This window comes from Pimephales promelas, chromosome 24, assembly GCF_988280905.1.
Source record: "Pimephales promelas chromosome 24, fPimPro1.hap1.1, whole genome shotgun sequence".
NCBI lineage: Eukaryota > Metazoa > Chordata > Actinopteri > Cypriniformes > Leuciscidae > Pimephales > Pimephales promelas.
Window position 1 is genome coordinate 57,482 of NC_142792.1, and position 22,222 is coordinate 79,703.

Consider the following 22,222-nt stretch of genomic DNA (forward strand, 5'->3'; position numbering starts at 1 on the left):
GTGGATTTCTGGGGGTGAAACCCCATTGACTCCCATTCATTCTGCACTCGACCGCGAGCGCCCCCGCATGGACAGAGATGCGTTACTGCAGCCAGTTCAGAAGCCGGAAGTAACCAGCCAGTGCCAATTCTCTTCAATTAGACATTCTCGGTCTCAATTCACTACCGAAGCGCATGACACTCGAAACCTGCATAAGAGGCTTACGCTATTTTTAAATCAGAATATGAAGCAGTCACGTGGTTGTGTGTTGAAACGAAGCTTCGGACGTCACTGATCACATGGTTATGACAAAACGAATCAAGCTCGGTACAGTGCTTCATGTGAGATGCTTCGTTTCTTTGATAGAAGCTTCGAAGCCTCGGTGCCGAACGTCACATCACTACTATTGTGTTCATGTTGAAATGGGCTTTTTGCACAGCTGCACTACTTCCTGAACTTCAGCCAGCTCCTTGTTTCCTGTCTGCCATTATTGGACAAATTGATTAATTCAGGTGTACCTGACCTCAGTAGTCATGGCAACAATAATCAGACACACCTGAATTAATCAATTTGGCCAATAATGGCAGACAGGAAACAAGGAGCTGGCTGAAGTTCAGGAAGTAGCGCAGCTGTGCAAAAAGCCAGTTGAGAAAGATCCATAACCTGATTCATGTAAAAAGGGGAGTATTTTATCTGCTCTTTTTATCTTTTCCATTGAGTCAGGCTGATGTGACGATGTCTCCAGATCTGCTCGTCTGCCATTAGCTTTCTTTGCCAGGATTCATATGAAAGGTGGGTTGGAACAGTGTTGTAGTCGAGACCGAGACCAAAGAGAGTTGAGTCCAAGTCGAGTTCGAGACCAGAGTATAACCTGGATAACCTAAGGTTGGGTCTCAAACCAGACTTAAAGATATCTTCAAGAATATGTTTGTAAAGGTAATTTTATTATAAATATGACTTACAATTATTACAATCAGTCAGTGCTCTTTCACAGAACATTACTGCACATGAATTCTGTGTGGCTCTTATATGCAAACTGAATTAGGGATGATAAGGCAGACATTTTCAATAGATAGTTGAGCTAGAGGCTCCACGTCATATCTGACCTGGGTCCTGCTGCATTTGCGCGTCACGAACGTTATAGTCTCAAGTCATGCGCAGTTGCGCACAAGAAAGTCAGCAATCATTGGACGTTTCAATCAAACAACAATTTAAAGAAATATTAACATACAGTAGGCTAATAATCATGACATATTTTGAATCCCAATATGTTTGAGTACGAGTCCATGACAAGACCGAGTCCATTAAAATATGGTCTCGAGACCGAGTCTCGAGTGCACAACACTGGGTTGGAACTTTCTTTTAGTTACATTCTTTTATGAATGGATGTTTGATCATAATTCTAAGTCCATAATGTGTTTGGGATGATATAACACAGAAAGCATTAAACATATCTTGTTGAGGAGCTGAGATATTTCTTATTAATCCAATTCTATATTCAAATATTTGTAAGAAAGGGTTAGGGCTTGTTGGGTCAAGTCACCTTTATTTATATAGCACTTTTTACAATACAGAGTTACAGACTGTATCAAAGCAGCTTCACAGTGATGACATGAAAATAATACAACACAGATCAATAATATTGTTGAATATTAAATGTCCCTGTTAGACAACACCACACACGACACCTGAGAGACGCACCGGTCTTTTCTCGCATCTCTCCCGGACCAGCGGAGGCATAAAGGAGGAGCGACGACACTGGAGAGAGGAACACGCCTCATTTTATGTTGTGTTTTGTGTGTCGTCCGTGACAGGCTGCTATAATTTCATTTTGTATTTGTTTATTTATTATTAAACTAGTTGAACATTCGCCGGTTCCCGCCTCCTCCTTCACATAACAATTGAACCCCGTTACAAATGTACTAGCAAACCTTATAGTATTAGGCCTACATCTTATAGTATTAGCGACCACACAATCCGAAAACTCTCGGGACAGCAGCATCGGTCTAAAAACAATCTTAACCATTCATCAGAAACAATTTTAAAACAGGGCTTTAATTGTAAAATACCGAACTTGTCCTTTAAGAATTTGTTCATGCCCACGTTCAAGTAATCTTTTTATAGAAAGATAAACCTCACATATTTCAGAATTTAAATCATCTTTATAAAAAGAATGAGTCAATAAAGATACATTCCTGATATGTATAATGCACAGTACTATCTAGAGAGCGCTATACAAGGCTTACCTAATCCGTTGTATAATCCAACTGCAAGGTGTAATAAAGCAGCAAATTTTACTGTCACTGCTTTTTTAAAGTGATTATTCCTCAGTCACAGCCCGTGTGTGTGTGTGTGTGTGTGTGTGTGTGTGTGAGAGAGAGATAAGAAAACAGAAGCTGTTTCTCTTCATGCAGTTCACCTGTCACACACTCAGCTGATTATGCGCTCTCTCACACACACACAGCTATTCGTGATTTAAAAAAAGCTAAATTATTCATATGAGTAGCAGAAATACAAGTCAAATGAAGGAGGAAAGATTAAATAGCTTACATTTGCAATAACTAAAGTAGTTTCACATACTTTCAAGCATGACAAGCTTTTCCATCGTCCGCAAACTCTCACCCCAGACTGACGAGGATCACCTGTCCTGATGATCACCTGTCCTGTCCTCGCCGTCCTTTAATTCCTGGTTTTTAAAAAAACTGATGGGAAAGATCAGCTCCAGCAAAATATAGATGGGCAAACAAGGAGGAAGAGGAAGAAAAACAGGATAAAGAGGAAGAAAACTAAAAATATAAAAAGAAAATTAAGTTTGCACTAACTAACAAACCACTTCATCTTTTTTGAAAATAGACATTACTTCTGAAGTATAAGTAAAAAAATACAACAGATATAAAAAACTTTTTTAAGTGTACTGTGATGATATGTACAGCACAAAAAAATGCTTTTATAAAAAAATTCAAAATAGATCTTACTCTAAAATTGCAAAGATATTTTTATAACTTGAATGTAAATGTATTACACTATACATTATGCTTACATGAACAACATCAGTTATTACAGATGCTGAGTTTGACATGGGAACGTGAAAGGGGTTAGGGTTTTCTTATTAAAACAGAAGATCTGATTTAAGATCATACCAGATATCAGGTATAAAGTGTCCAAATCTGACCCTTCCTGCAGACTTCAGGTCAGACACACTTGTAATCCTGAACACCCGGATTAGCTGGTTAAGGTGTGTGTGCTTGGCAGCCATTGGTTTTAAAGAATAAACTGTAGTGTCATTATACTAGTGTCCACATGGTGGCAGTATTGTGATGTATTTGTGGCCAGGGGACTGTGAGCTCCTCCAGCTGGGAGAGAGAGGGTCCGAGGTGTTCACACCAAGACAAGTAATCTAAGGGGAAATTCAGAGCGATAAACATTTTAATTTGAATGGTTCATGGATCTGTTCAGACCAACGCAAACATTCGCATGCCATCGAAGTGAGAAGGAGAGGCTCTGTAATATATTTCCAAATCCCACTGCAACAAAACTGGCCAACCAATAAAGAAGAGCGCTTCTGATCACCTGCTGCCGTCACATGACCTGCTGGTGCTCACCAATATCTGTTCATTTAGGACTATCAACAGAGTCCATGATGATCTTTACACATCTACGTAACGGACTTCTCTAAACTCTTGTGTTTTACCACAGATTGTGTGTTTGCATCATTGAAGCAGTATTTTCCTGTTATGCCTGTAAAGTCGTTTTAAAACAAGGGTTAGTGTATAAAGCGCTAAATAAATAAAGGTGACTTGACTTCTCGTCTCTGTACTCTATCTCGTGACGTTGGACGTTGGTGTGTTTCTGATGTGTGTGTGTGTGGTTTACACCCGTGTGTAGCGCTGAACACACACAGCTGGAAAACGGTTTGTCAACTCACGTGTATTTACATTGTGCTTTCCAGAAAGCCATACTGTTGTGTCAGTAATGCCTGAACATTGAGCAGTTTAATCAGGAGAACTAGAACGCCCCTTCATAATGGTTTAATCCCGCAGACAGCGGCGACGCGCAGAAACCTTTCAACAACGTCAACATAAACATGAACAAGCAAGTGTCTCTGATTGGCTGAAGCGGTGTAGGGGATGAGCAGTTCAGTCTCTGAGGATGTGGAAGACAGGAGCAGTCACTCATCGGACACTGGTTCTGCAGCACTGGATGCTGGGAATGGGGTTTAGCCTGAGCGGAACTGGATCACGGGAAGGGATCTCGATGAGTATACAGTGCCGGCGGGTCTGACTGACAACAGAACTACGGTTGAGGAATGAACTACGACTGGAGTTAAATTACGAGAGAGTGTGTGTGTGTGTGTGTGCCTAGGAGTCTATTCCAGAGTTTAGACAGATCGCCATCAAACACGAAACACAGCTAAAGCACATCCCCGAAGATCACGCTAACGTCGGCCAGTAGATGAGGCTCACAGACACGACACCAGTCCAACAAACTGAACCTTTTATTAGGAGGTTCTTATTTCAGTATAAATCATACTACACATTTCCTTTAGAAAAATCGTTATGTACACTACAGTGCTGACGAATCAAACAGACCAAAGAAACCCTTGATATAAATAAGCTCTATGGAAAAGCCTGTAGAGTCTTTAAAACAACTGTCATCTTACAAAAAATATATATGTTCATGTCAGCTCTAATACGACCAAAGCCTACAACTGAAAAAATATTATTCAAGGACCTGTGTGGATTTGAAGAATTTTCTCAGTGCAGCCGAGTCGAAGTGCTTGGATATTCACAGTTACGGACAGGCACTGAGGAGCGAGTTACGAGCTACAGTTACGAGAGAGAGAGAGAGAGATGGGGGGGAGAGAGAGAGGGGGGGGGGGGGGGGGGAGAGAGAGAGGGAGAGAGAAAGAGAGAGATGGGGGAGAAAGAGATAGAGAAGGGAAAGAGAGAGAGGGAGAGAGAGAGGGGGGGGAAGAGAGAGAGAGAGGGAGAGAGAAAGAGAGAGATGGGAGGGAGAGAGAGAGAGAGAGGGAGAGAGAGAGAGAGAGATGGGAGGGAGAGAGAGAGAGAGAGGGAGAGAGAGAGAGAGATGGGGGAGAAAGAGATAGAGAAGGGAAAGAGAGAGAGGGAGAGAGAGAGGGAGAGAGAGAGAGAGAGATGGGAGGGAGAGAGAGAGAGAGATGGGGGAGAAAGAGATAGAGAAGGGAAAGAGAGAGAGGGAGAGAGAGAGGGAGAGAGAGAGAGAGAGATGGGAGGGAGAGAGAGAGAGATAGAGAAGGGAAAGAGAGAGAGAGATGGGGGGAGAGAGAAAGAGATAGAGAAGGGAAAGAGAGAGAGAGAGAGAGAGATGGGAGGGAGAGAGATAGAGAAGGGAAAGAGAGAGAGAGAGATGGGGGAGAGAGAGAAAGAGATAGAGAAGGGAAAGAGAGAGAGAGAGAGAGAGATGGGAGGGAGAGAGATAGAGAAGGGAAAGAGAGAGAGAAGCTCAGCAGAAGTTGAGTGTCTAAAAGAAGTCTTGGAGACGTGCCGCCGTTTCTTCCTCTGCTCTTGTCAGATCGATTAAAAAGAAAGTAAAACCGACAGTAGAAATAAACATGATTAAATAAAGCGCCGTTTTAAAAACCGTTCTGTACAAATCAGTATAAAAAGTCTTTGTGTGGTTCATGCGGGTGTGGCCTGACGGCCTTCGGGTGCAGAGAGTCTTGGGGGCGGGCCGCTCTCGGAGGGGGCGTGGCCAGGGGCGGGGCCGACCAGCTGAGTGACAGTCCAGAGCTCAGTTTGGGGCCGGGTTTGGTTATTAGTGTGGAGTGTGTGTGTTTGGCTGTGTTCGCAGAGTGTGTGGGTTTGATTGTGTTACTAGCTTGTGTTGGTTTGGTTGTGTTACTCGTTTGTGTGTGTTTGGGTGTGTTGGCAGTTTGTGTGTGTTTGGGTGTGTTGGCAGAATGGCTGGGTTTAGTAGGTGTTGAGGGTGTGTGTCCCGGTTTGGGGACAGAGGAAGAATGGAAGTATCTGGATGCCGAGGGGGGTGTGTGTTTGGGTGGTGCCGGTGTGTGTGCGTGTTTGGTCGGCACCGAAGGGGGAGTGTGTTTGAGTGGTGCCGACGTGTGTGCGTGTTTGGTCGGCACCGAAGGGGGTGTGTGTTTGGGTGGTGCCGGCGTGTGTGCGTGTTTGGTTGGTGCCGAGTGGGGTGTGTGTTTGGGTGGTGCCGGCGTGTGTGTGTGTTTGGGTGTGTGCGCACTGGCCGTGGAGTTGCGTGCCGTGTGAGAGGGAGCGCTGGGACATTCGGACACGTTGAGCACTTTGGGTCGCCCGTCAGAGGAGACGAGAGGCGGAGTCAAGCTGGGGCTTCTGGGAAGGGCTTTGGGCCTCTCCGCCTGTAGCTCCGCCCTCTCCATCTTCATGGGTGTCACACACGGCGAGTCTCTGCAGTCGGGGGTCGTGATCGCAGCGCTGTCGCTCGGCTCCGGCTTGATGAGCGGCTTCAGCTCCTCCTCCTCCTCCTCTTCCTCCGCCTCCTGGTGATACTGGCTCAGGCGCACATGCCAGGCCAGGCTGCACACGGCCGACACACTCTTGAACTGGTGGACCACGTTGCGAGGGATAAAGTAGATGTCGTTATCGTAGAGCTGGATACGAGCGTAGCGGATTCCCTCTCGCCTCAACTGATTGAGTTTAGCGTCATCGACCCACTGCACACACTGCAGAGAGAGAGAACATCAGGACACACTCATTAGGCTTCATATCAACCTCCTCTGCTTTGACACACACATTTACACTCACTCATTTAGCAGACGCTTTTATCCAAAGCCAATTTCATCCGAGGACTAAATCCAACAAGTCATCGTGAAGAGGCAACAACAACAACAACAACACAAGAAGTGCTGCAAATACACAGTTCAGGCAGCATAAACCAGACAAGTGAGGATTTACATTTTTTATTTTTATATCAAGTGCTCACGGAGGAGATGAGTTTTCAGTTGTCAACACACACACACACCAAATATGCCCCACACAGAAGAACACCACACACACCATTCCAGGAAATCCCTATGGGCATCTGTAGCTGAATCAACAGAAGATCGACACACTCTGATTTATTAAAAGTTGTCTTTTGTCTGGGCAGATGTTTGACTGGTGTTTCAAACGCTCGTTATAAGCGACTGGAACGCGCAGTGCTTTCAGAGCGAGCCGCGCTTCACTGACACGCTGCACAGAACTAGCAATCGCAGCATTCGCCACTTCATCATCGAGAAAAGCCAAACCGGTTTGAGTGCGATTTCATGTTAATTGTGATTAATTGTGCAGCGCTAATATTAATATTAAGTGATATTACCGTGACCCCAGACTCTTGAGCTGTGGACATGTGCAGTGATGGACCGCTGCAGGTCGAGAGTTTTCTAACAAGATCTGGCAACACAAGCGAGTGAAGGCTCGTAAAGGCCCACATTTACTCTCCACAAAGTGCTTTCTTGTTATTCACTTGGTGGTGAAAAGAAGTCTGAAATACCTTTGCAGCGATTTAGCCAACATCCCGACAAAACGACATTTACAGGATTAATTCACCCATCCATCAGAAAAGTAATCCATACGGCTCCAGTGGGTTAGCGAACGCCTTCTGAAGTGAAGCCATGGGTTTTATAAGAAAAATAGAAATATTTAAAGGAACACTCCGACTTTTTGGGACTTTAGCCTATTCACCTTACCCCCCAGAGTTAGATAAGTCCATACATACCTTTTTCATCTCCGTGCGTGCTATAAGTCTGTTTGACGCACCCACCGCTAGCCTAGCTTAGCACAAAGACTCGATGTGACTGGTTGCAGCTTTCATACTAATCCAAATGAGTGGCAAAATAACGCAAACGTTTTCCTATTTACATGTTGTGATTTGTATGGTCACATAATGTACAAATAACAAAGTCAAATGAGACACAGACATCTTTTAACCGTATAAAACCTGGGAACTATTCTCTGAAGGCGAAGCACTGCTACTTTGACGGAGTAATAACCGCATCATCGGAGACACGCCGTGGTGAGGAGCGGAGAGTTCGCTCGGTGTTTGGGTAATAGAGTCAGCAATTTATAGTAAAAGCGTAGTTTAGAGTCATGGGTTTTCGCTCTATTGTAAATAGCTGCGACAGTAAACAGGTAATCATGTTTCACAGAATTCCAACTAAAAACGCTGACTGGATGAAGAAATGGCTAACTTACTCTGGATATTGATCCAAACACACCTAAGATTATCAAGGGACATTATGTTTGCTCGGTACATTTCAATGAGGACGACTATTTTGAAAAAATGGAATTTGCCACACGGACCATAATGTGCTGAAGGATACGGCCATCCCATCGATAGCACAGACAGGACAAGTGGATCACCTGCGGCTGAGGTAAGTGTTCCGTTATGTTTTTAGATGACCTACTGTAACAGTGCCTTTAGCCAGAGCTAATGTAACGTTAGTGACACTATTATATGATTAGGGTATGAATATGTTTTTATCTTGATGCGGTGCGGACGCGCTTGGGAAAAAAAAACGAGCGCGTTCACCGCGTTGAACTTGCACCCTGCGCGCGGCGCGCCTAGTAGCCTAAATTTGAAATAACCATGGAAATAACGAACTTGAGCGTGCAAAAGGGTACGATAGGCTGTGAGTTCATTGTGCAAAAACAATTTGTGCTATTACTTTCCCCTTATTCTATCCTATGGTAATGCAATACTATTATATAGTCTTCTGTTGAATACATTTGGTTCAGCTAATAAATTGCATTTAAAATATATTGATTCCTGTAATAATAATTATTTATTCATGTGATATTTATAAATCTGGGTGCGTTTTTGGTTGGAAATCAATGAAAAATGGTACTGTATTACCTGGTCTCCCCTGTTTATTGTCACAGCTCATACAATAAAGCAAACACCCATGATAAACTATGCTTTTCTATCTAACGTTAGTAATTGCTGACTCTTTATTCCAACACTGAGCGAACGATCTGCTCCTCGTCACGGTGCGTCTCAGGTGATGGTTATCACTCTGCCCAAGTATCAGTGCTTCCCCTTCAGAAAATATAGTATTTATACGGTTAAAAGATGTCTGTGTCTCATATGGCCTTGATATTTGCACACTCTGTGACTATACAAACCACAACATGTAAATAGGAAAACGTTTGCGTTATTTTGTCACTCATTTGGATCAGTATGAAAGCTGCAACCATTCACATCGAGTCTTTGTGCTAAGCTAGGCTAGCGGTGGGTGCGTCAAACAGACTTATAGCACGCACGGAGATGAAAAAGGTATGTATGGACTTATCTAACTCTGGGGGGTAAGGTGAATAGGCTAAAGTCCCAAAAAGTCGGAGTGTTCCTTTAAAGGGGTGGTTGATTGGGATTTCACTTCTTTCATTCTGAACAGTGTGTAATGTTGCTGTTGATGAATCAATAGTATCTGCAAAGTTACTGCGCTGAAAGTTCAGTGTAAGCGGAGATATCAGAGATGTCTTTTAAAAATCAGGAAGTTTAATGCCTACAAAAACGACTTGAATTGGACTACAACAAGATGCTTTGCGGGTTTTATACGTCTAACCCTAACCCCGTGTGTCTACGACAAACACATACAAACATTTTGGATCTGAATTTGTATTTATGTAGGCTACTAATTTTGTAAATGTATTTTTCATGTATATAGCCTACTTCATGACGTAATTTTTTGATTTGATAAAGAACGTAACCCAATGCCAACGCTGTTTGTGTATATAGCCAGTCAGATAGATTTTGTGTAAGGCAAACGTGTATAAAGTTAAAAACATGCTAGGCTATGCAATCGCAGCCAACTCCAGCAGCTGTTATCAGCGTTCAAGACGGGTTTAACACAGTGTATGGTTTTCTTTAGGTGTACATGTGTCCACGGAGTAAGCTAAGTTTTATGAACAGTTAAACGGTTGTTCATCATATCGATAAAAGAATGACTTACACATTTATTCAGTTATATTAAAGGGTTAATCAGGAGAAAACCGTATCTCTGAAGCTAACAAGCAGCAGTGGCATTTTCAACTAACAACGTATCGAAATTCGTATATAATAATAGAATAGAATAATAATAATTTTAAAAAGATGTAGCATTCAGAAGCGTTTAATAAGAGGCGCGTGTGGCGAGGTTCTGCTCGACTCGTTCTGGCTCACACTGATACCGCAGTCTCCACACCATTATATACATCTGACATCATCAACACATGCAACTTCACCTGTAAAGGTAATGGGCGTGAAGTGTCCGGACAACAGTTTAGCCAATCACAACACACCGGCCCAACTAACCAATCTGAGCCCCTGCCTGTGTCTGGGGGAGTGGTCGTTATAAAGGACAGGAGAAACGATGACTGAAGGAACCAAATCTCCATCAGTGACCGAATGGAGAAAACTCAGCTCAGTCCTCTGGCCAACGAGCCCACAGTGTGCGATTATGATTCAGGCAGCATTACAGGTCAGAGGTCAGATTGGATCAGAGTATTATCCAGTTCCCTCTGCTTGGGGGTTGGAGTGACGCCGATATGGAGACGTAAACACACATCACAGTAAAGCATTCGAAACCTCTTTCACCAACACTAGTGCTGTCGCTGTGAGATCATGTGACACGCGCCGGCGAGGGTTTCACAGAGGAAGTCGATATCAGCACAGGAAGTGACCTCACCTGAGACAGGGGCGGCTCGTACAGGTCCAGTTGCAGCCGCTGAACCACATCAGGGAAATCAGCCGCATGGAAACAGATCACATCTTTGGTGATGCGTGGAGGCTCAGCACTGCAACACACACACACACACACACACACACACACTGAGAACAGCAGCTGACGATACACATCACCCCGGTCAGGTGTTTCCCTTCCAGAAGAGTGTGTGTGTGTGTGCTCACCTTTCCCCGCAGCGCACAGCTTTCAGCACGCCCACCGCTGCAGTGGTCTGCCGCTCGAACCCTTGGCCGATGTGGTCAGCGTGAGCGCGGGTTCGGTCCTCGAACAGCATCTCTCGCGGCTCGCTGGCTCGAGGAAGATACTGCAGATTCTTGATTTCATTGGTTGACCTGGAAAAGGGTTAATTACGATTGGTTTCAGCATCATTACACTAATGACACAAAAACTCCCGGAGAATCACTGACACTCTACACGTGTGTGTGTGTGTGTGTGTGTGTGTGTGTGTGTGTGTGTGTGTGTGTGTGTGTGTGTGTGTGAGTGTGTGTGTCTGTGTGAGTGAGTTTCTATGCTTGTGTCTATGAGTGTGTGAGTGTCTTTGTGAGTGTGTGTGCGTGTGTGAATGAGTTAGAGTGTCTCTGCATATGTGTGTGTGTGTGTGTGTGTGTGTGTGTGTGAGTGTGTGAATGAGTTAGTGTCTCTGCATGTGTGTGTGTGTGTGTGTGTCTGTTTGGCACTGATGTTATTGATCTGACTGAACTCTTCTGCTCTGTGTTCATGATGCAGATGTTGATGAAGGTCTCAAATTATATCAGGAAGGTTCTGATATGTGTGTGTTAAATTGCAGTTCGATAAAGAAACACACACACACACACACACACACGCAGAGGAGAGAAGCTGCGTTACCGTTTCCGTTTGAAGGGAGACTTGGGCATGTCCGTGACGGGGATCATCTGCTCTCCGGGCCGAACCCACATGATGGGGCCGTCGTCACTGTCAGTCGGGCTCTTCAGCTTCAGACTGGAGAACGTCCCCCACGGCAGCGTGCGCTACACACACACACACACACACAAATTCAACCTCACAAAACACTGATCAATACGCTGCCGTCAAAGGAAAAGTGTGTGTGTGAGAGATGGCAGGAAACACACCTGCAGGAAAGGTGAGTCCTCCAGCATGCTGAGGAACTCTGGGAAATAATCTCCCACCTCCTCGTCCACGGCTCCCACCAGACTGATCTGCCTCATGGCTCCGGCTCGATACGTGCCGTGGGAGTAACTCCTCCTCACCTGAACACACACCACACAACACACACTCGTCCGTCATGCTCTCTGGGTCATCTGCATAATAGGGCAATAAAAATATCCAAAGCACCTTTAAGTCCAACTGAGCAAAAGAAACTGTAGAACACTGAAGCGCCACTGAAGAGCTGTGTAAGGTCAAGTGACCAGGAGCAGTGCATTATGGGACTGATGACATCACAACATGTCCAGGCAACTAATGCCTACAGAACGGACTCATCTGTGCTTGAACACACATTGGTCTCTCTCTCTCTCTCTGCGTGTTTATGAACGCCGTCGACTTAACATTACATTACTGTATATATAAATATACGACGAACCCCAACCCCGCCCCCAACCCCGCCCCTAACCCTACCCGTCACTGGGGTTAATAGCATTCATGAGTCTTCCCCTACCATCCTGGAAAAAACATATCGCTCCCCAGATGTAGATCTACATTTTGCTTCGTTTCAATCGGACATTTAATGGCGTGTACACAGCTACACTACACCCGACAGACGGCTACGCTACACCCGACAGACGGCAACGCTACACCCGACAGACGGCTACGCTACACCCGACAGACGGCTACGCTACACCCGACAGACGGCTACGCTACACCCGACAGACGGCTACACTACACCCGACAGACGGCTACGCTACACCCGACAGACGGCAACGCTACACCCGACAGACGGCTACGCTACACCCAACAGACGGCTACGCTACACCCGACAGACGGCTACGCTACACCCGACAGACGGCTACGCTACACCCGACAGACGGCAACGCTACACCCGACAGACGGCTACGCTACACCCGACAGACGGCAACGCTACACCACCCGACAGACGGCAACGCTACACCCGACAGACGGCTACGCTACACCCGACAGACTGCAGCGCTACACCCGGCAGACGGCAACGCTACACCCGACAGACGGCAACGCTACACCCGACAGACGGCTACGCTACACCCGGCAGACTGCAGCGCTACACCCGACAGACGGCAACGCTACACCCGACAGACTGCAGCGCTACACCCGGCAGACGGCTACGCTACACCCGGCAGACTGCAGCGCTACACCCGACAGACGGCAACGCTACACCCGACAGACTGCAGCGCTACACCCGGCAGACGGCAACGCTACACCCGACAGACGGCTACGCTACACCCGACAGACGGCAACGCTACACCACCCGACAGACGGCTACGCTACACCCGACAGACGGCAACGCTACACCACCCGGCAGACGGCAACGCTACACCCGGCAGACAGCTACGCTACTAGTGTTGTCAAAAAACTCGGTACTTCGGTACCAAGTCGGTACTAAAAAAAAAAATGTTACGGTACCAGCTTTTCTAGGTACCGAGTACCAGGTTAATCCAGTTCTGTTCTAGACGCGATGTCTGAAACGTGCACAGTTGCGTCCTCTTCATAACGCTGATATGGCTCTCTCTCTCTGAATCCACTTGTTGAAACGAAAGGAGGAAAGAGCCACATATGGAAATATTTTGGATTAGGCTAATGTCACGTTGCCATAAGAGGCCGATTAGGTACATGCAAATTCGCAATTTCAAATATAGGCGCGATTCAAGCGCGCTCCTAATAAAAACTCGTTGGCGTTGCATAGCAACGACAGACGCCGCGTGAGAGCAAGCGCTTTGGAAAGAATAAGCACGCGCAAAAATATAATTAAAAAACACGCGCGACATGTGAACGGCCTCTAAAGTGCTTTCGGGGTAGTTTTACGAGTACATGAGCACAGTAGTATCTACCCGACACCAGAGTACTATGGTATTAGTATTATCATTTAATGTCAATGCCAGTTCTAGGCGTATTCTTGCCTTTATAACTCAGCAGGTTTAAAAAGCCTTTTTAAAATTAAATATGAATGCAGTTTTAGATTAATAAAAGGACAGTCAAGTCAAATAAAACATGTTTTATGGTAATGCTACAAAGATACCATTCATCAACATTACTTAGTTATCAACACATTGAGTGAACAATATATTTTTACAACATTAATTAATGTTTGAAAATGTTATTTATTACAAACACCTGATTGTTCATGTTTGTTCACTTAATTCATTGTGCATTAAATAAATAATGGATTAAAACTTTACAAACAACTTTAAAAATGTGTTAGTGTATACTATTGTTTATTTTAGGTCATTTTATCTAATCTTTTTCTAAAGTGTTTATAATACGAATGTACAGTTTCCATACTTGTAACCGTGATAAACACTTAAATATATGTCAATTTAAACTAAGCTTTGGTACCGAAATTGGTACCGAGAACCGTGAATTTTAACTGGTATCGGTACCGAATACTGAAATTTTGGTACCGTGACAACACTATACGCTACACCTGCAAAAAAAATAAAAAATCACCCACAGTGACACATCATTGTAGCCAATCACAGACATGTCTGATGAGCTCGTAACAGAATGGCCTATCAGAGGCGTTTGACTCCGCTCAATAGCGCTCCAAGCCTCGCATTTTTTAAATTTCAGTATCAACTTGTGTAGATTACATCCAGATAGAGCATATAAACACAAAACAATTCCAGTTTTTATGCAATCACACAGAAACCTAATCCTGTGCAAAGTGCATAATTAGCAATAGCAGAAGCTTTAGCATGTGAGGTGTCTGTCAGGTGTAGTGTGGCACATGGCCTTTAACCTCGAGGTCGCTGATCGGTCATTAGAGAGGATGTTTGGTCTCCTGTGTTGCTTCTCTGCTGCAGCTCCAGCTAACCCTACAAACACAACATGTCCCGCCTATCTACTAACCTGAGTGTGAAAGTTTGCCATGGTAGTCGTCTCGATGTCCTTTTTCCCCAGGATTTCCATTTTGACGGGCGAGTTGGGGAACTTGCAGGAGAAGTACTCGAGAAAGTCTGGGAGATACGAGGCGGCCCCGTGGATCACTCCCATCACGTAGTTGGCAGAGCCGTCCTGGTCCTCGCTAAACGACAGGGTGACGAACTCCTGTGCGAACCTCTGCATCTCCACGGGCGTCAGGACCGAGAGCTCCTTGCTGTAGGCGTGCAGAACCAGGGCTCCTCCGTTGGGCTGGTTCTCCACATGGACCAGACAGCCGAACTCCAGCCGGTCCAGCCCGGGCAGCGTGGCGGGTTTCTCCGGGCCGTCAGCGGCGCTCAGACTCGGAGTGCAGATGTTCTTCAGGCTCGGTGTGCTTCTGCTCTCCGGTGTCGTTGGGCAACAGGAGCTCACAGAGACGCCCTGCTGGACCGGAGCCGGAGGCTGGAACTCGCACTCGGGACTAACCGTCTGGCTGGACCTGCTGTACATCTTGGGCCGCTTTCGCTTTTCACCTTCTTTGTGTTTCTTTTTCTTTTTCTTCTTGACCTTTTTCATCAGCAAATCCTCAGCAAAGTTAATCTTCGGCTTCTCTCCGTCACCTACAGCACAGGAGAAAGGGGATTAACTTCACAAACATCCAAAACATTTCACCCACAACAAATAACAGAGCTGATAAAAGCTTCAGCAATTACCACAACATGAAAACTTGATAGCGTCCCATGCCTAACAGTAATACAAACGTCAAAAATATTTGCCATGTTAATAAAACACCTTAAATCAGGGATGCAAAAACAGTTCTAATGTATTCAACACACTACTTTCTTTAAATAATGTGATGACGCATTCATTCTTTTTTTCTCTTTCGAGTAGGTCATGTTTTGAAAGACGACGTCCTGTAGCTTCCTGATGTACATAAATAAAAATGAGTACAATGTCCGAGTATAGTGAGTAGTATATAAGCCCTTTATTGCATGTGCACAGTGATGGTCCAGAGGTAGAGTTTTTGCGTGGCGTGTCGAGACTCGGGGGGTTCGAGGTTCTAATCCGCACTCGTATAGTTTTTTTTCTCCTCATCAAAACCAATAATGTTTATCAGTGGTTGAATTGATAAAATGTTTATCAGTGGTTGAATTGATATAATGTTTATCAGTGGTTGAATATGTTTTGATGAGGGGAAAAAATGATACGAGAGCAGATTAGACCCATGAGAAACAGGGACATGTTTGTGTGCATTTTGATTAGTGATTTCACCGTAACGAATCTCCGCAACGGATTGAAGCGCGTTTCTGAAAGAAGAAGACAACACATTTCAGTGCTAGATCGTCTGTTGTTTAACAAACAAATGAAACGAATGCTGTTACTGGAGATGTTTTATTTGTATTGGTACATCTGTGCCGCGAGATGTTTCAAAAGTGGTGGGTACATGTCCCACCCGTCCCCCCCGTAAATGCCCTAAACCCAAACTGTGCAGTGCCAAAGACGCATCTATCCGGCACACAGCAGACTGCAGACATGGGCTCTCGGTGCTGCTGCTGTTTGTCCGTCTCCTCCGTGTGATCAACTATTATCTCATTTTAATGTCAAGATTACAGCAAATAATTAGTTAAAACATTAAGTTCATATCTTGAGCTTTAAACAACACTCACCGCTGTGCTGTAACGAAGACTATGACGGTGCAAGTAACATACACAAGCATTTTTCTAATTTAGTATAAATTATAAATTAGACCCCCATGTTACCAGACTACTGAAGCCGACAGAATATGAAACAGCCCCACCTGAGATATTTTTCGCCAGCCGCCACTGCTAAACAAGAACCAAATAATATTATTTAGAATATAATGTTTACACAACCAAACTTCAGTTGTGAATACGCATCTTTACACACAGTCATAAAAACAAGACCTGTGAGGGTTCGATCACACATTTCCCACGTTATTTTGAACCAAAATACCTGTGTGGTTAGTCATGTTTGTTGTATTGAGGTGATTGCTGATTGTGAGCCAGGAGAGATCAAAGCTGCACTTGGTCAAACTAGACTCTTTTCTTCCTTCTCTGCCATCGAGACGTCAACCCCTGCCTGACCAGCCCGATTGTCACATCTCGGTTTAGAGTTTATTTATGTTACAGGGTTAATAGTATTTATGTTTAGTTATTCTTTTGTTAAATATTTTATCATTTTTGACCATTTATGCTGCTGTCTCGTTCCCTCTTTTGTCACGACCATTGAGCCAGGTTGTGACAGACATGACCAAACGAGTCGTGGTTCAGTGAGTTATTATGAACGATTCACTGGCCGAGTCTGATGTAAAGTTGCTGGTTAGGGTTCTGCCCTTTTATTCCCATTTGCACACATTTTAGTAAAATATTTTTGTGACACCTGCATGTTTTAGAATAGCATTTCTTAAGCAATAAAGTCTGTGAGGTCTTTTCCTCGATAGCATGACGGCGTCACATGGCTAGTCTAAAGCGGCTGCCCTCGATCACATGGTCACAGGAATGATGACGACATGGCCGTCGCTTCGGACACACGTGAGGTTATCACTCGGGCGTAAAAGGACAAAGAAGGCAGAACCTGCAGCCGATAGAAAAGCTTCACACTCGGTTCTGTCTTCCAGGGATCTAACCGAACGCTGGTCCTTTTTATAGTCATCATCATAATGTGTCCTAGTGGAAATTGTAACTTTTTTACAACGTCACCGAACTGACCTCAGCTGGACTGTGACGCTATTCTCTTCGAGAAACAAACTTTGTTGCATTATTGTCCTGTTATCTCTGTAAAGCTGCTGTGAAACACTCATGTTGTAAGAAGCGCTGTATATAAATGTGACTGGAACCCCTAACCCTGCAGCCCAGGTCAAAGGTGAAAGGTCACAGACATTCAGGTGTGGGTGTTTGATGGAGTCTGTGAATTACGAATAACAAATGCCTCACCTTTCTGCAGGATCTTCACCTCTCCGTTCTCTCTCTTCATCTCCATCATCAGCTTGTGTTTTCTTTTCTCCTTCATCTCTCTCTCCTGCTCTTTTTCTCGGTCCTTCTCTCGCTCCCTCTTTTTCTCACGGTCTCTGTCTTTCGGTTTCTCTTTGTCTTTAATGGTGTGTTCTGTAGGAGAAAGAAACACACCCGAGGTTAAAGCATTGACCGAGATCATGATCTACCCTCCCGTCAGAAGCCTTCACCCCAAACACACACACACACACACACACACACACACACACACTCCTCAACAGAGGACCAGCTTCTCCACTAGACGTCCATATACCTGGATAAACGGTCTTAGAAATAAATTATGAACAGTCCTTCAACGTGGTGCACAAGATCATTTCTTATTTTTTTTATCACAATTTTGAGGATAAATGTCAGACAGGTTCAGATAATGTTGCCATAAAGACAAACTGCACAAATTGTGAAAAAAAAAAAAAAAACCATGATTGTACAGCACGAAAAAAGACAGAAAGTTCATCAAAAGTGCTCAATCTGTCATATTTTTCTTAAAGGTTGTATCAGCTATTTCAAGCCCAAACAAAAATGATCACATTCATCTAATCTCTCCTAGCGATCCGCTAGCTGCCGCCCCTGAGATCTGCACACAACAACAAATGGGAACAACCACCACTCAAAACCAAAATAAACCGCGTTTAAAGTCCCCGTGAACCGGAAGTTGCAAACGATTTTTCTCCAGTGCTGTGACGTATTTCCAAGAGGGCAGGGTAATCGGGAACGCTTTTGAACGGTGGAGAGAACTCGAAGAATTGAAGACGCCGAGGTTGCACTGCTTCTTCTGGACAGGCGAGTCGCTTCTAGCGCTGACTTTACTGTATGTGAACTGTGTGTGAAAATATAATTCTTTATTAACTAACTTGGTTTGTTTGGGATCTCGCTTCAAACACAAACAGAAGTGACGTCACCCACAATCGCCGATACAACCTTTAACCTCATTTTGCTCCAAAGCTTATGCCTTTCTTCTGCAGAACACTAAAGATATTTTGACGAACATCTCAACTTTTTTTGTCAATACAATGGACGTAAATGGTGTCCAAAACACTGCATCTCGTTGACTTTAATCATGTGGATGAACTTTCTATTTAGAGTATCTTCTGAAGAAATACAGCTTCTTCTGAGAAGTTTACAACCCATTTACTGCCTCTGTCAATAACATAAAGCTGAACTGTAATGAGTTAGTGTGAGTAACAGACAGACTGGATGTGCAGTTCATCACACATATGGGTCATAGCTTTATTAGTGCTGCTGATCGTGTGTGTAACAGGCCTGACACAAACACAACATGCATGTAAGAGTGAAGTAGAACATTATATTTATTCAAAGTACCAGAAGATCGCGGTCACAGACACTGTTCGGACCAACTTCCCAAAGGCAGGAGCTTCACTGCGTCCATGTTCCTGCTGGACACTCGTGTTTCCCAGGCATCGTTAATAACGCGTCCGAGGTGGTAATGACATTTCAGCAATAAACCAGTAGATATTAGAATCATGATCGTTCCGTTTGCTGTCTGAATACATATTTCAGGAATGACAGCAGTTTACAGTGTTTATTAATACAGATAATTATTCTAACGTTCTATAGATTGAGTTGACATTTGGTTATTAGCATGTTTCCGACTATGTTCGGTGAAGTCCGTGAGTGTGAGTGATTCTCTCGGACATTATTAACGCAGCGGATATTATAACGCTATTATGGTTTAATAAGCTCGTTCTGCGGCGGGTCACATTGCAGCTGCACGCGCTCCGTCACCGCTCGGGTCGCGCGCCGATGCTAAGCTAACTAGCGCTGTCGGATGTGTTCGACACACAAATAAACACACACACGCGCTCACAGAGGCACGATAAACATCATAAACACACACACACACACACACACACTCGCACAGATCACATCTAGCAAACCAAAGGCCCGTTATAAGCCACAAACAGCGCCTGAGCAAAGCGGCTGTCGATACCTTTCTGCGACAACTTCAGCTCTCCGTTTTCCTTCTTCACGCTGAGGTGATTTTCAGCCGCCAGTTTGTGTTTCTTCCTCTCTTTTTCTCTCTCTTTGCCTTTCTCTTTCTCTCGGTCTCTGTCTTTCTCTGTTTTGGTTTTCATGTTTTTCGGTTTGCTGCTGTAATTCTGCTGCTCCGTGCCTCCGTTCATCTTCTTGGCTTTAAATATTTTCTCCTCTTGTCGGATTTTCTTGGCCGGTGGAGGATGATGATGGTGCTCCCGGTTCTGGGACGCTGGTTTCGGTTCAGTGGGTTTGTTGAGCTGAATGAACTCCGCCATCTTTTCTCTATTTACTCTCTCTCGAGCTGCTGCTGTTTGTGTAAGAGGCACGGGAGGGGCGTGGCCTGGTGTTGAGTGACACGAAGAACGTACTTCGGTGGGGCGTGGTCTGGTGATGATTGACAGGAAGAAAGTACTGACGTGGGCGTGGCCTGGTGTTGATTGACAGCGAGAGCAGCTCTTTTAAAGCGGGTGGACACGAGAGGTGACGTCAGCAGCTTAGTCACTGTATTCATTTGAATAACATCCCTGAGCCCATTTACTATTTTATACTAGCATTCAAACGCTTTCATGGTGAAAACAGTTTCAAACTTACATTATATCTGTGGTTTCAAATACCATTTAATTTTTTTCCTAAATTCCACTTGAAATGTTTATTTTAAAAATGCACACGTGCAGTTTCCGATGAGTAAGTGTGAAGTTTAGCAAGTTTAGTTGAGATGAGCAAAGAAAAAAAAAAACTGCGTAAACATAAATCATACCTGTGAAAGCGGCGGGATTGAGCATTGAGTTGATTGTAGCAGCATGAGGATCCGCTGGCCTTCGCTGCTCTCAGAGAGTTCGGCGACCCGATGCCCTTCTCTCTGACATGAGAGTGTGTGTGAGTGAGAATGAATGAGTGTGTGTGTGTGTGAGGACTGACCCCAGATGGAGTGCCGCTCATTCATCCACCCAACTGACACACACACACACACACACACACACACACACACACACACTCCTAGATCGACTACAGAACTACACTGGTGTTCAAGAACAAGCATTAAGCTGGTTCAGGTCATACTTATCTGACCGCTACCATTTCGTCTGCTTAAATGGAGAAAACTCGATCATAACTTCGGCAAACTATGGAGTGCCGCAGGGATCTGTGTTAGGCCCTCTATTATTCTCAATATATATGCTGCCACTTGGTAATATTATAAGGAAACATTAGTTTCCATTGTTATGCTGATGACACTCAAATGTATATTTCATCACGGCCAGATGAATTCGCTAAATTATCCAAATTGACAGATTGTGTTAAAGGTATAAAAGATTGGATGACGCGTAATTTTCTGTTATTAAATCCAGACAAGACAGAGGTATTACTTACCGGTTCTAAAAACCGTCCACAAAACCGTTCGCAGCACGACTTTAACATATTAGGATGTCCTGTTACTTTATCCACTACAGTAAAAGACCTGGGTGTTATACTAGACCGCAACCTGTCTTTCGAAAATCATATTTCATATGTTACAAGAACAGCCTTTTTCCACCTTAGAAACATTGCTAAGCTACGTAACATGCTATCTGTTTCTGATGCAGAAAATTAGTTCATGCATTCATGACTTCGAGACTAGATTACTGTAATGCTTTATTAGCCGGTTGTCCTGCATCCTCAATAAACAAGCTACAGTTAGTACAAAATGCAGCTGCTAGAGTTCTTACTAGGTCAAGAAAATATGATCATATAACACCGATTTTATCATCTCTTCATTGGTTACCTATAAAGTTCTGTATCAATTACGAGGTATTGCTTTTGACTTATAAAGCTTTAAATGGTTTAGCTCCCGTCTATTTAACAGATCTTCTATCGCCCTACAACCCACCGCGTTTCTTAAGATCACTAAACTCAAGGCTTCTGGTCATTCCTAGGATATCCAGATCCACCAAAGGAGGGAGGGCATTTTCATATTTAGCCCCGAAGCTCTGGAATAGCCTTCCTGATATTGTGATTGCTCAGACTCGCTCTCCCAGTTTAAAACTAGACTAAAGACACATTTATTTAGCCTGGCATTCATATACATTTTTTATCTTACAGTTACTGTAAATTTGGCCTCTACTTCATAAACACCAGAGGAGAGCTGCCCCCGACTGAGCCTGGGCTCTCCCATGGTTTTGTTTCACCGTCGGGTCACTTGATGGAGTTTTTCGGTTGCCACTGGTGCCTTTGTCTTGCTCAGTTGGGGATACTCAAATTAAATGACCCATCAAACCATTGATCAGCTCTATCAAACTTGATTGTCTTTTTTCATGAATAAACAAACACTGTGATGTTGTCCTGATTGATACTGTGAAGCAGCTTTGATACAATCTGTATCACACACACACACACACACTCTAACTCTCGTGTTGGAAGAGGCTAGAGTTTGAATGACCAGAACATCAGGAAAAATTGTGACAAATGACAAAGTGCA

The 22,222-nt window shown here is 44.3% G+C and overlaps 1 protein-coding gene across 1 annotated transcript; it reads right to left on the reverse strand.

The window, feature by feature from the left end:
• Positions 1–4,456: 4,456 nt before the first annotated feature.
• Positions 4,457–20,108, reverse strand: rsbn1l (round spermatid basic protein 1 like). The gene is made up of 8 exons (XM_039649809.2): positions 19,724–20,108; positions 17,698–17,868; positions 14,732–15,363; positions 11,806–11,943; positions 11,561–11,703; positions 10,879–11,046; positions 10,658–10,766; positions 4,457–6,676 (listed from the first exon to the last, which is right to left on the reverse strand). The coding sequence occupies exons 1-8, from the start codon at positions 20,043–20,045 to the stop codon at positions 5,615–5,617; spliced, it is 2,745 nt and encodes a 914-aa protein (XP_039505743.2). The 5' UTR covers positions 20,046–20,108; the 3' UTR covers positions 4,457–5,614.
• Positions 20,109–22,222: the final 2,114 nt, after the last annotated feature.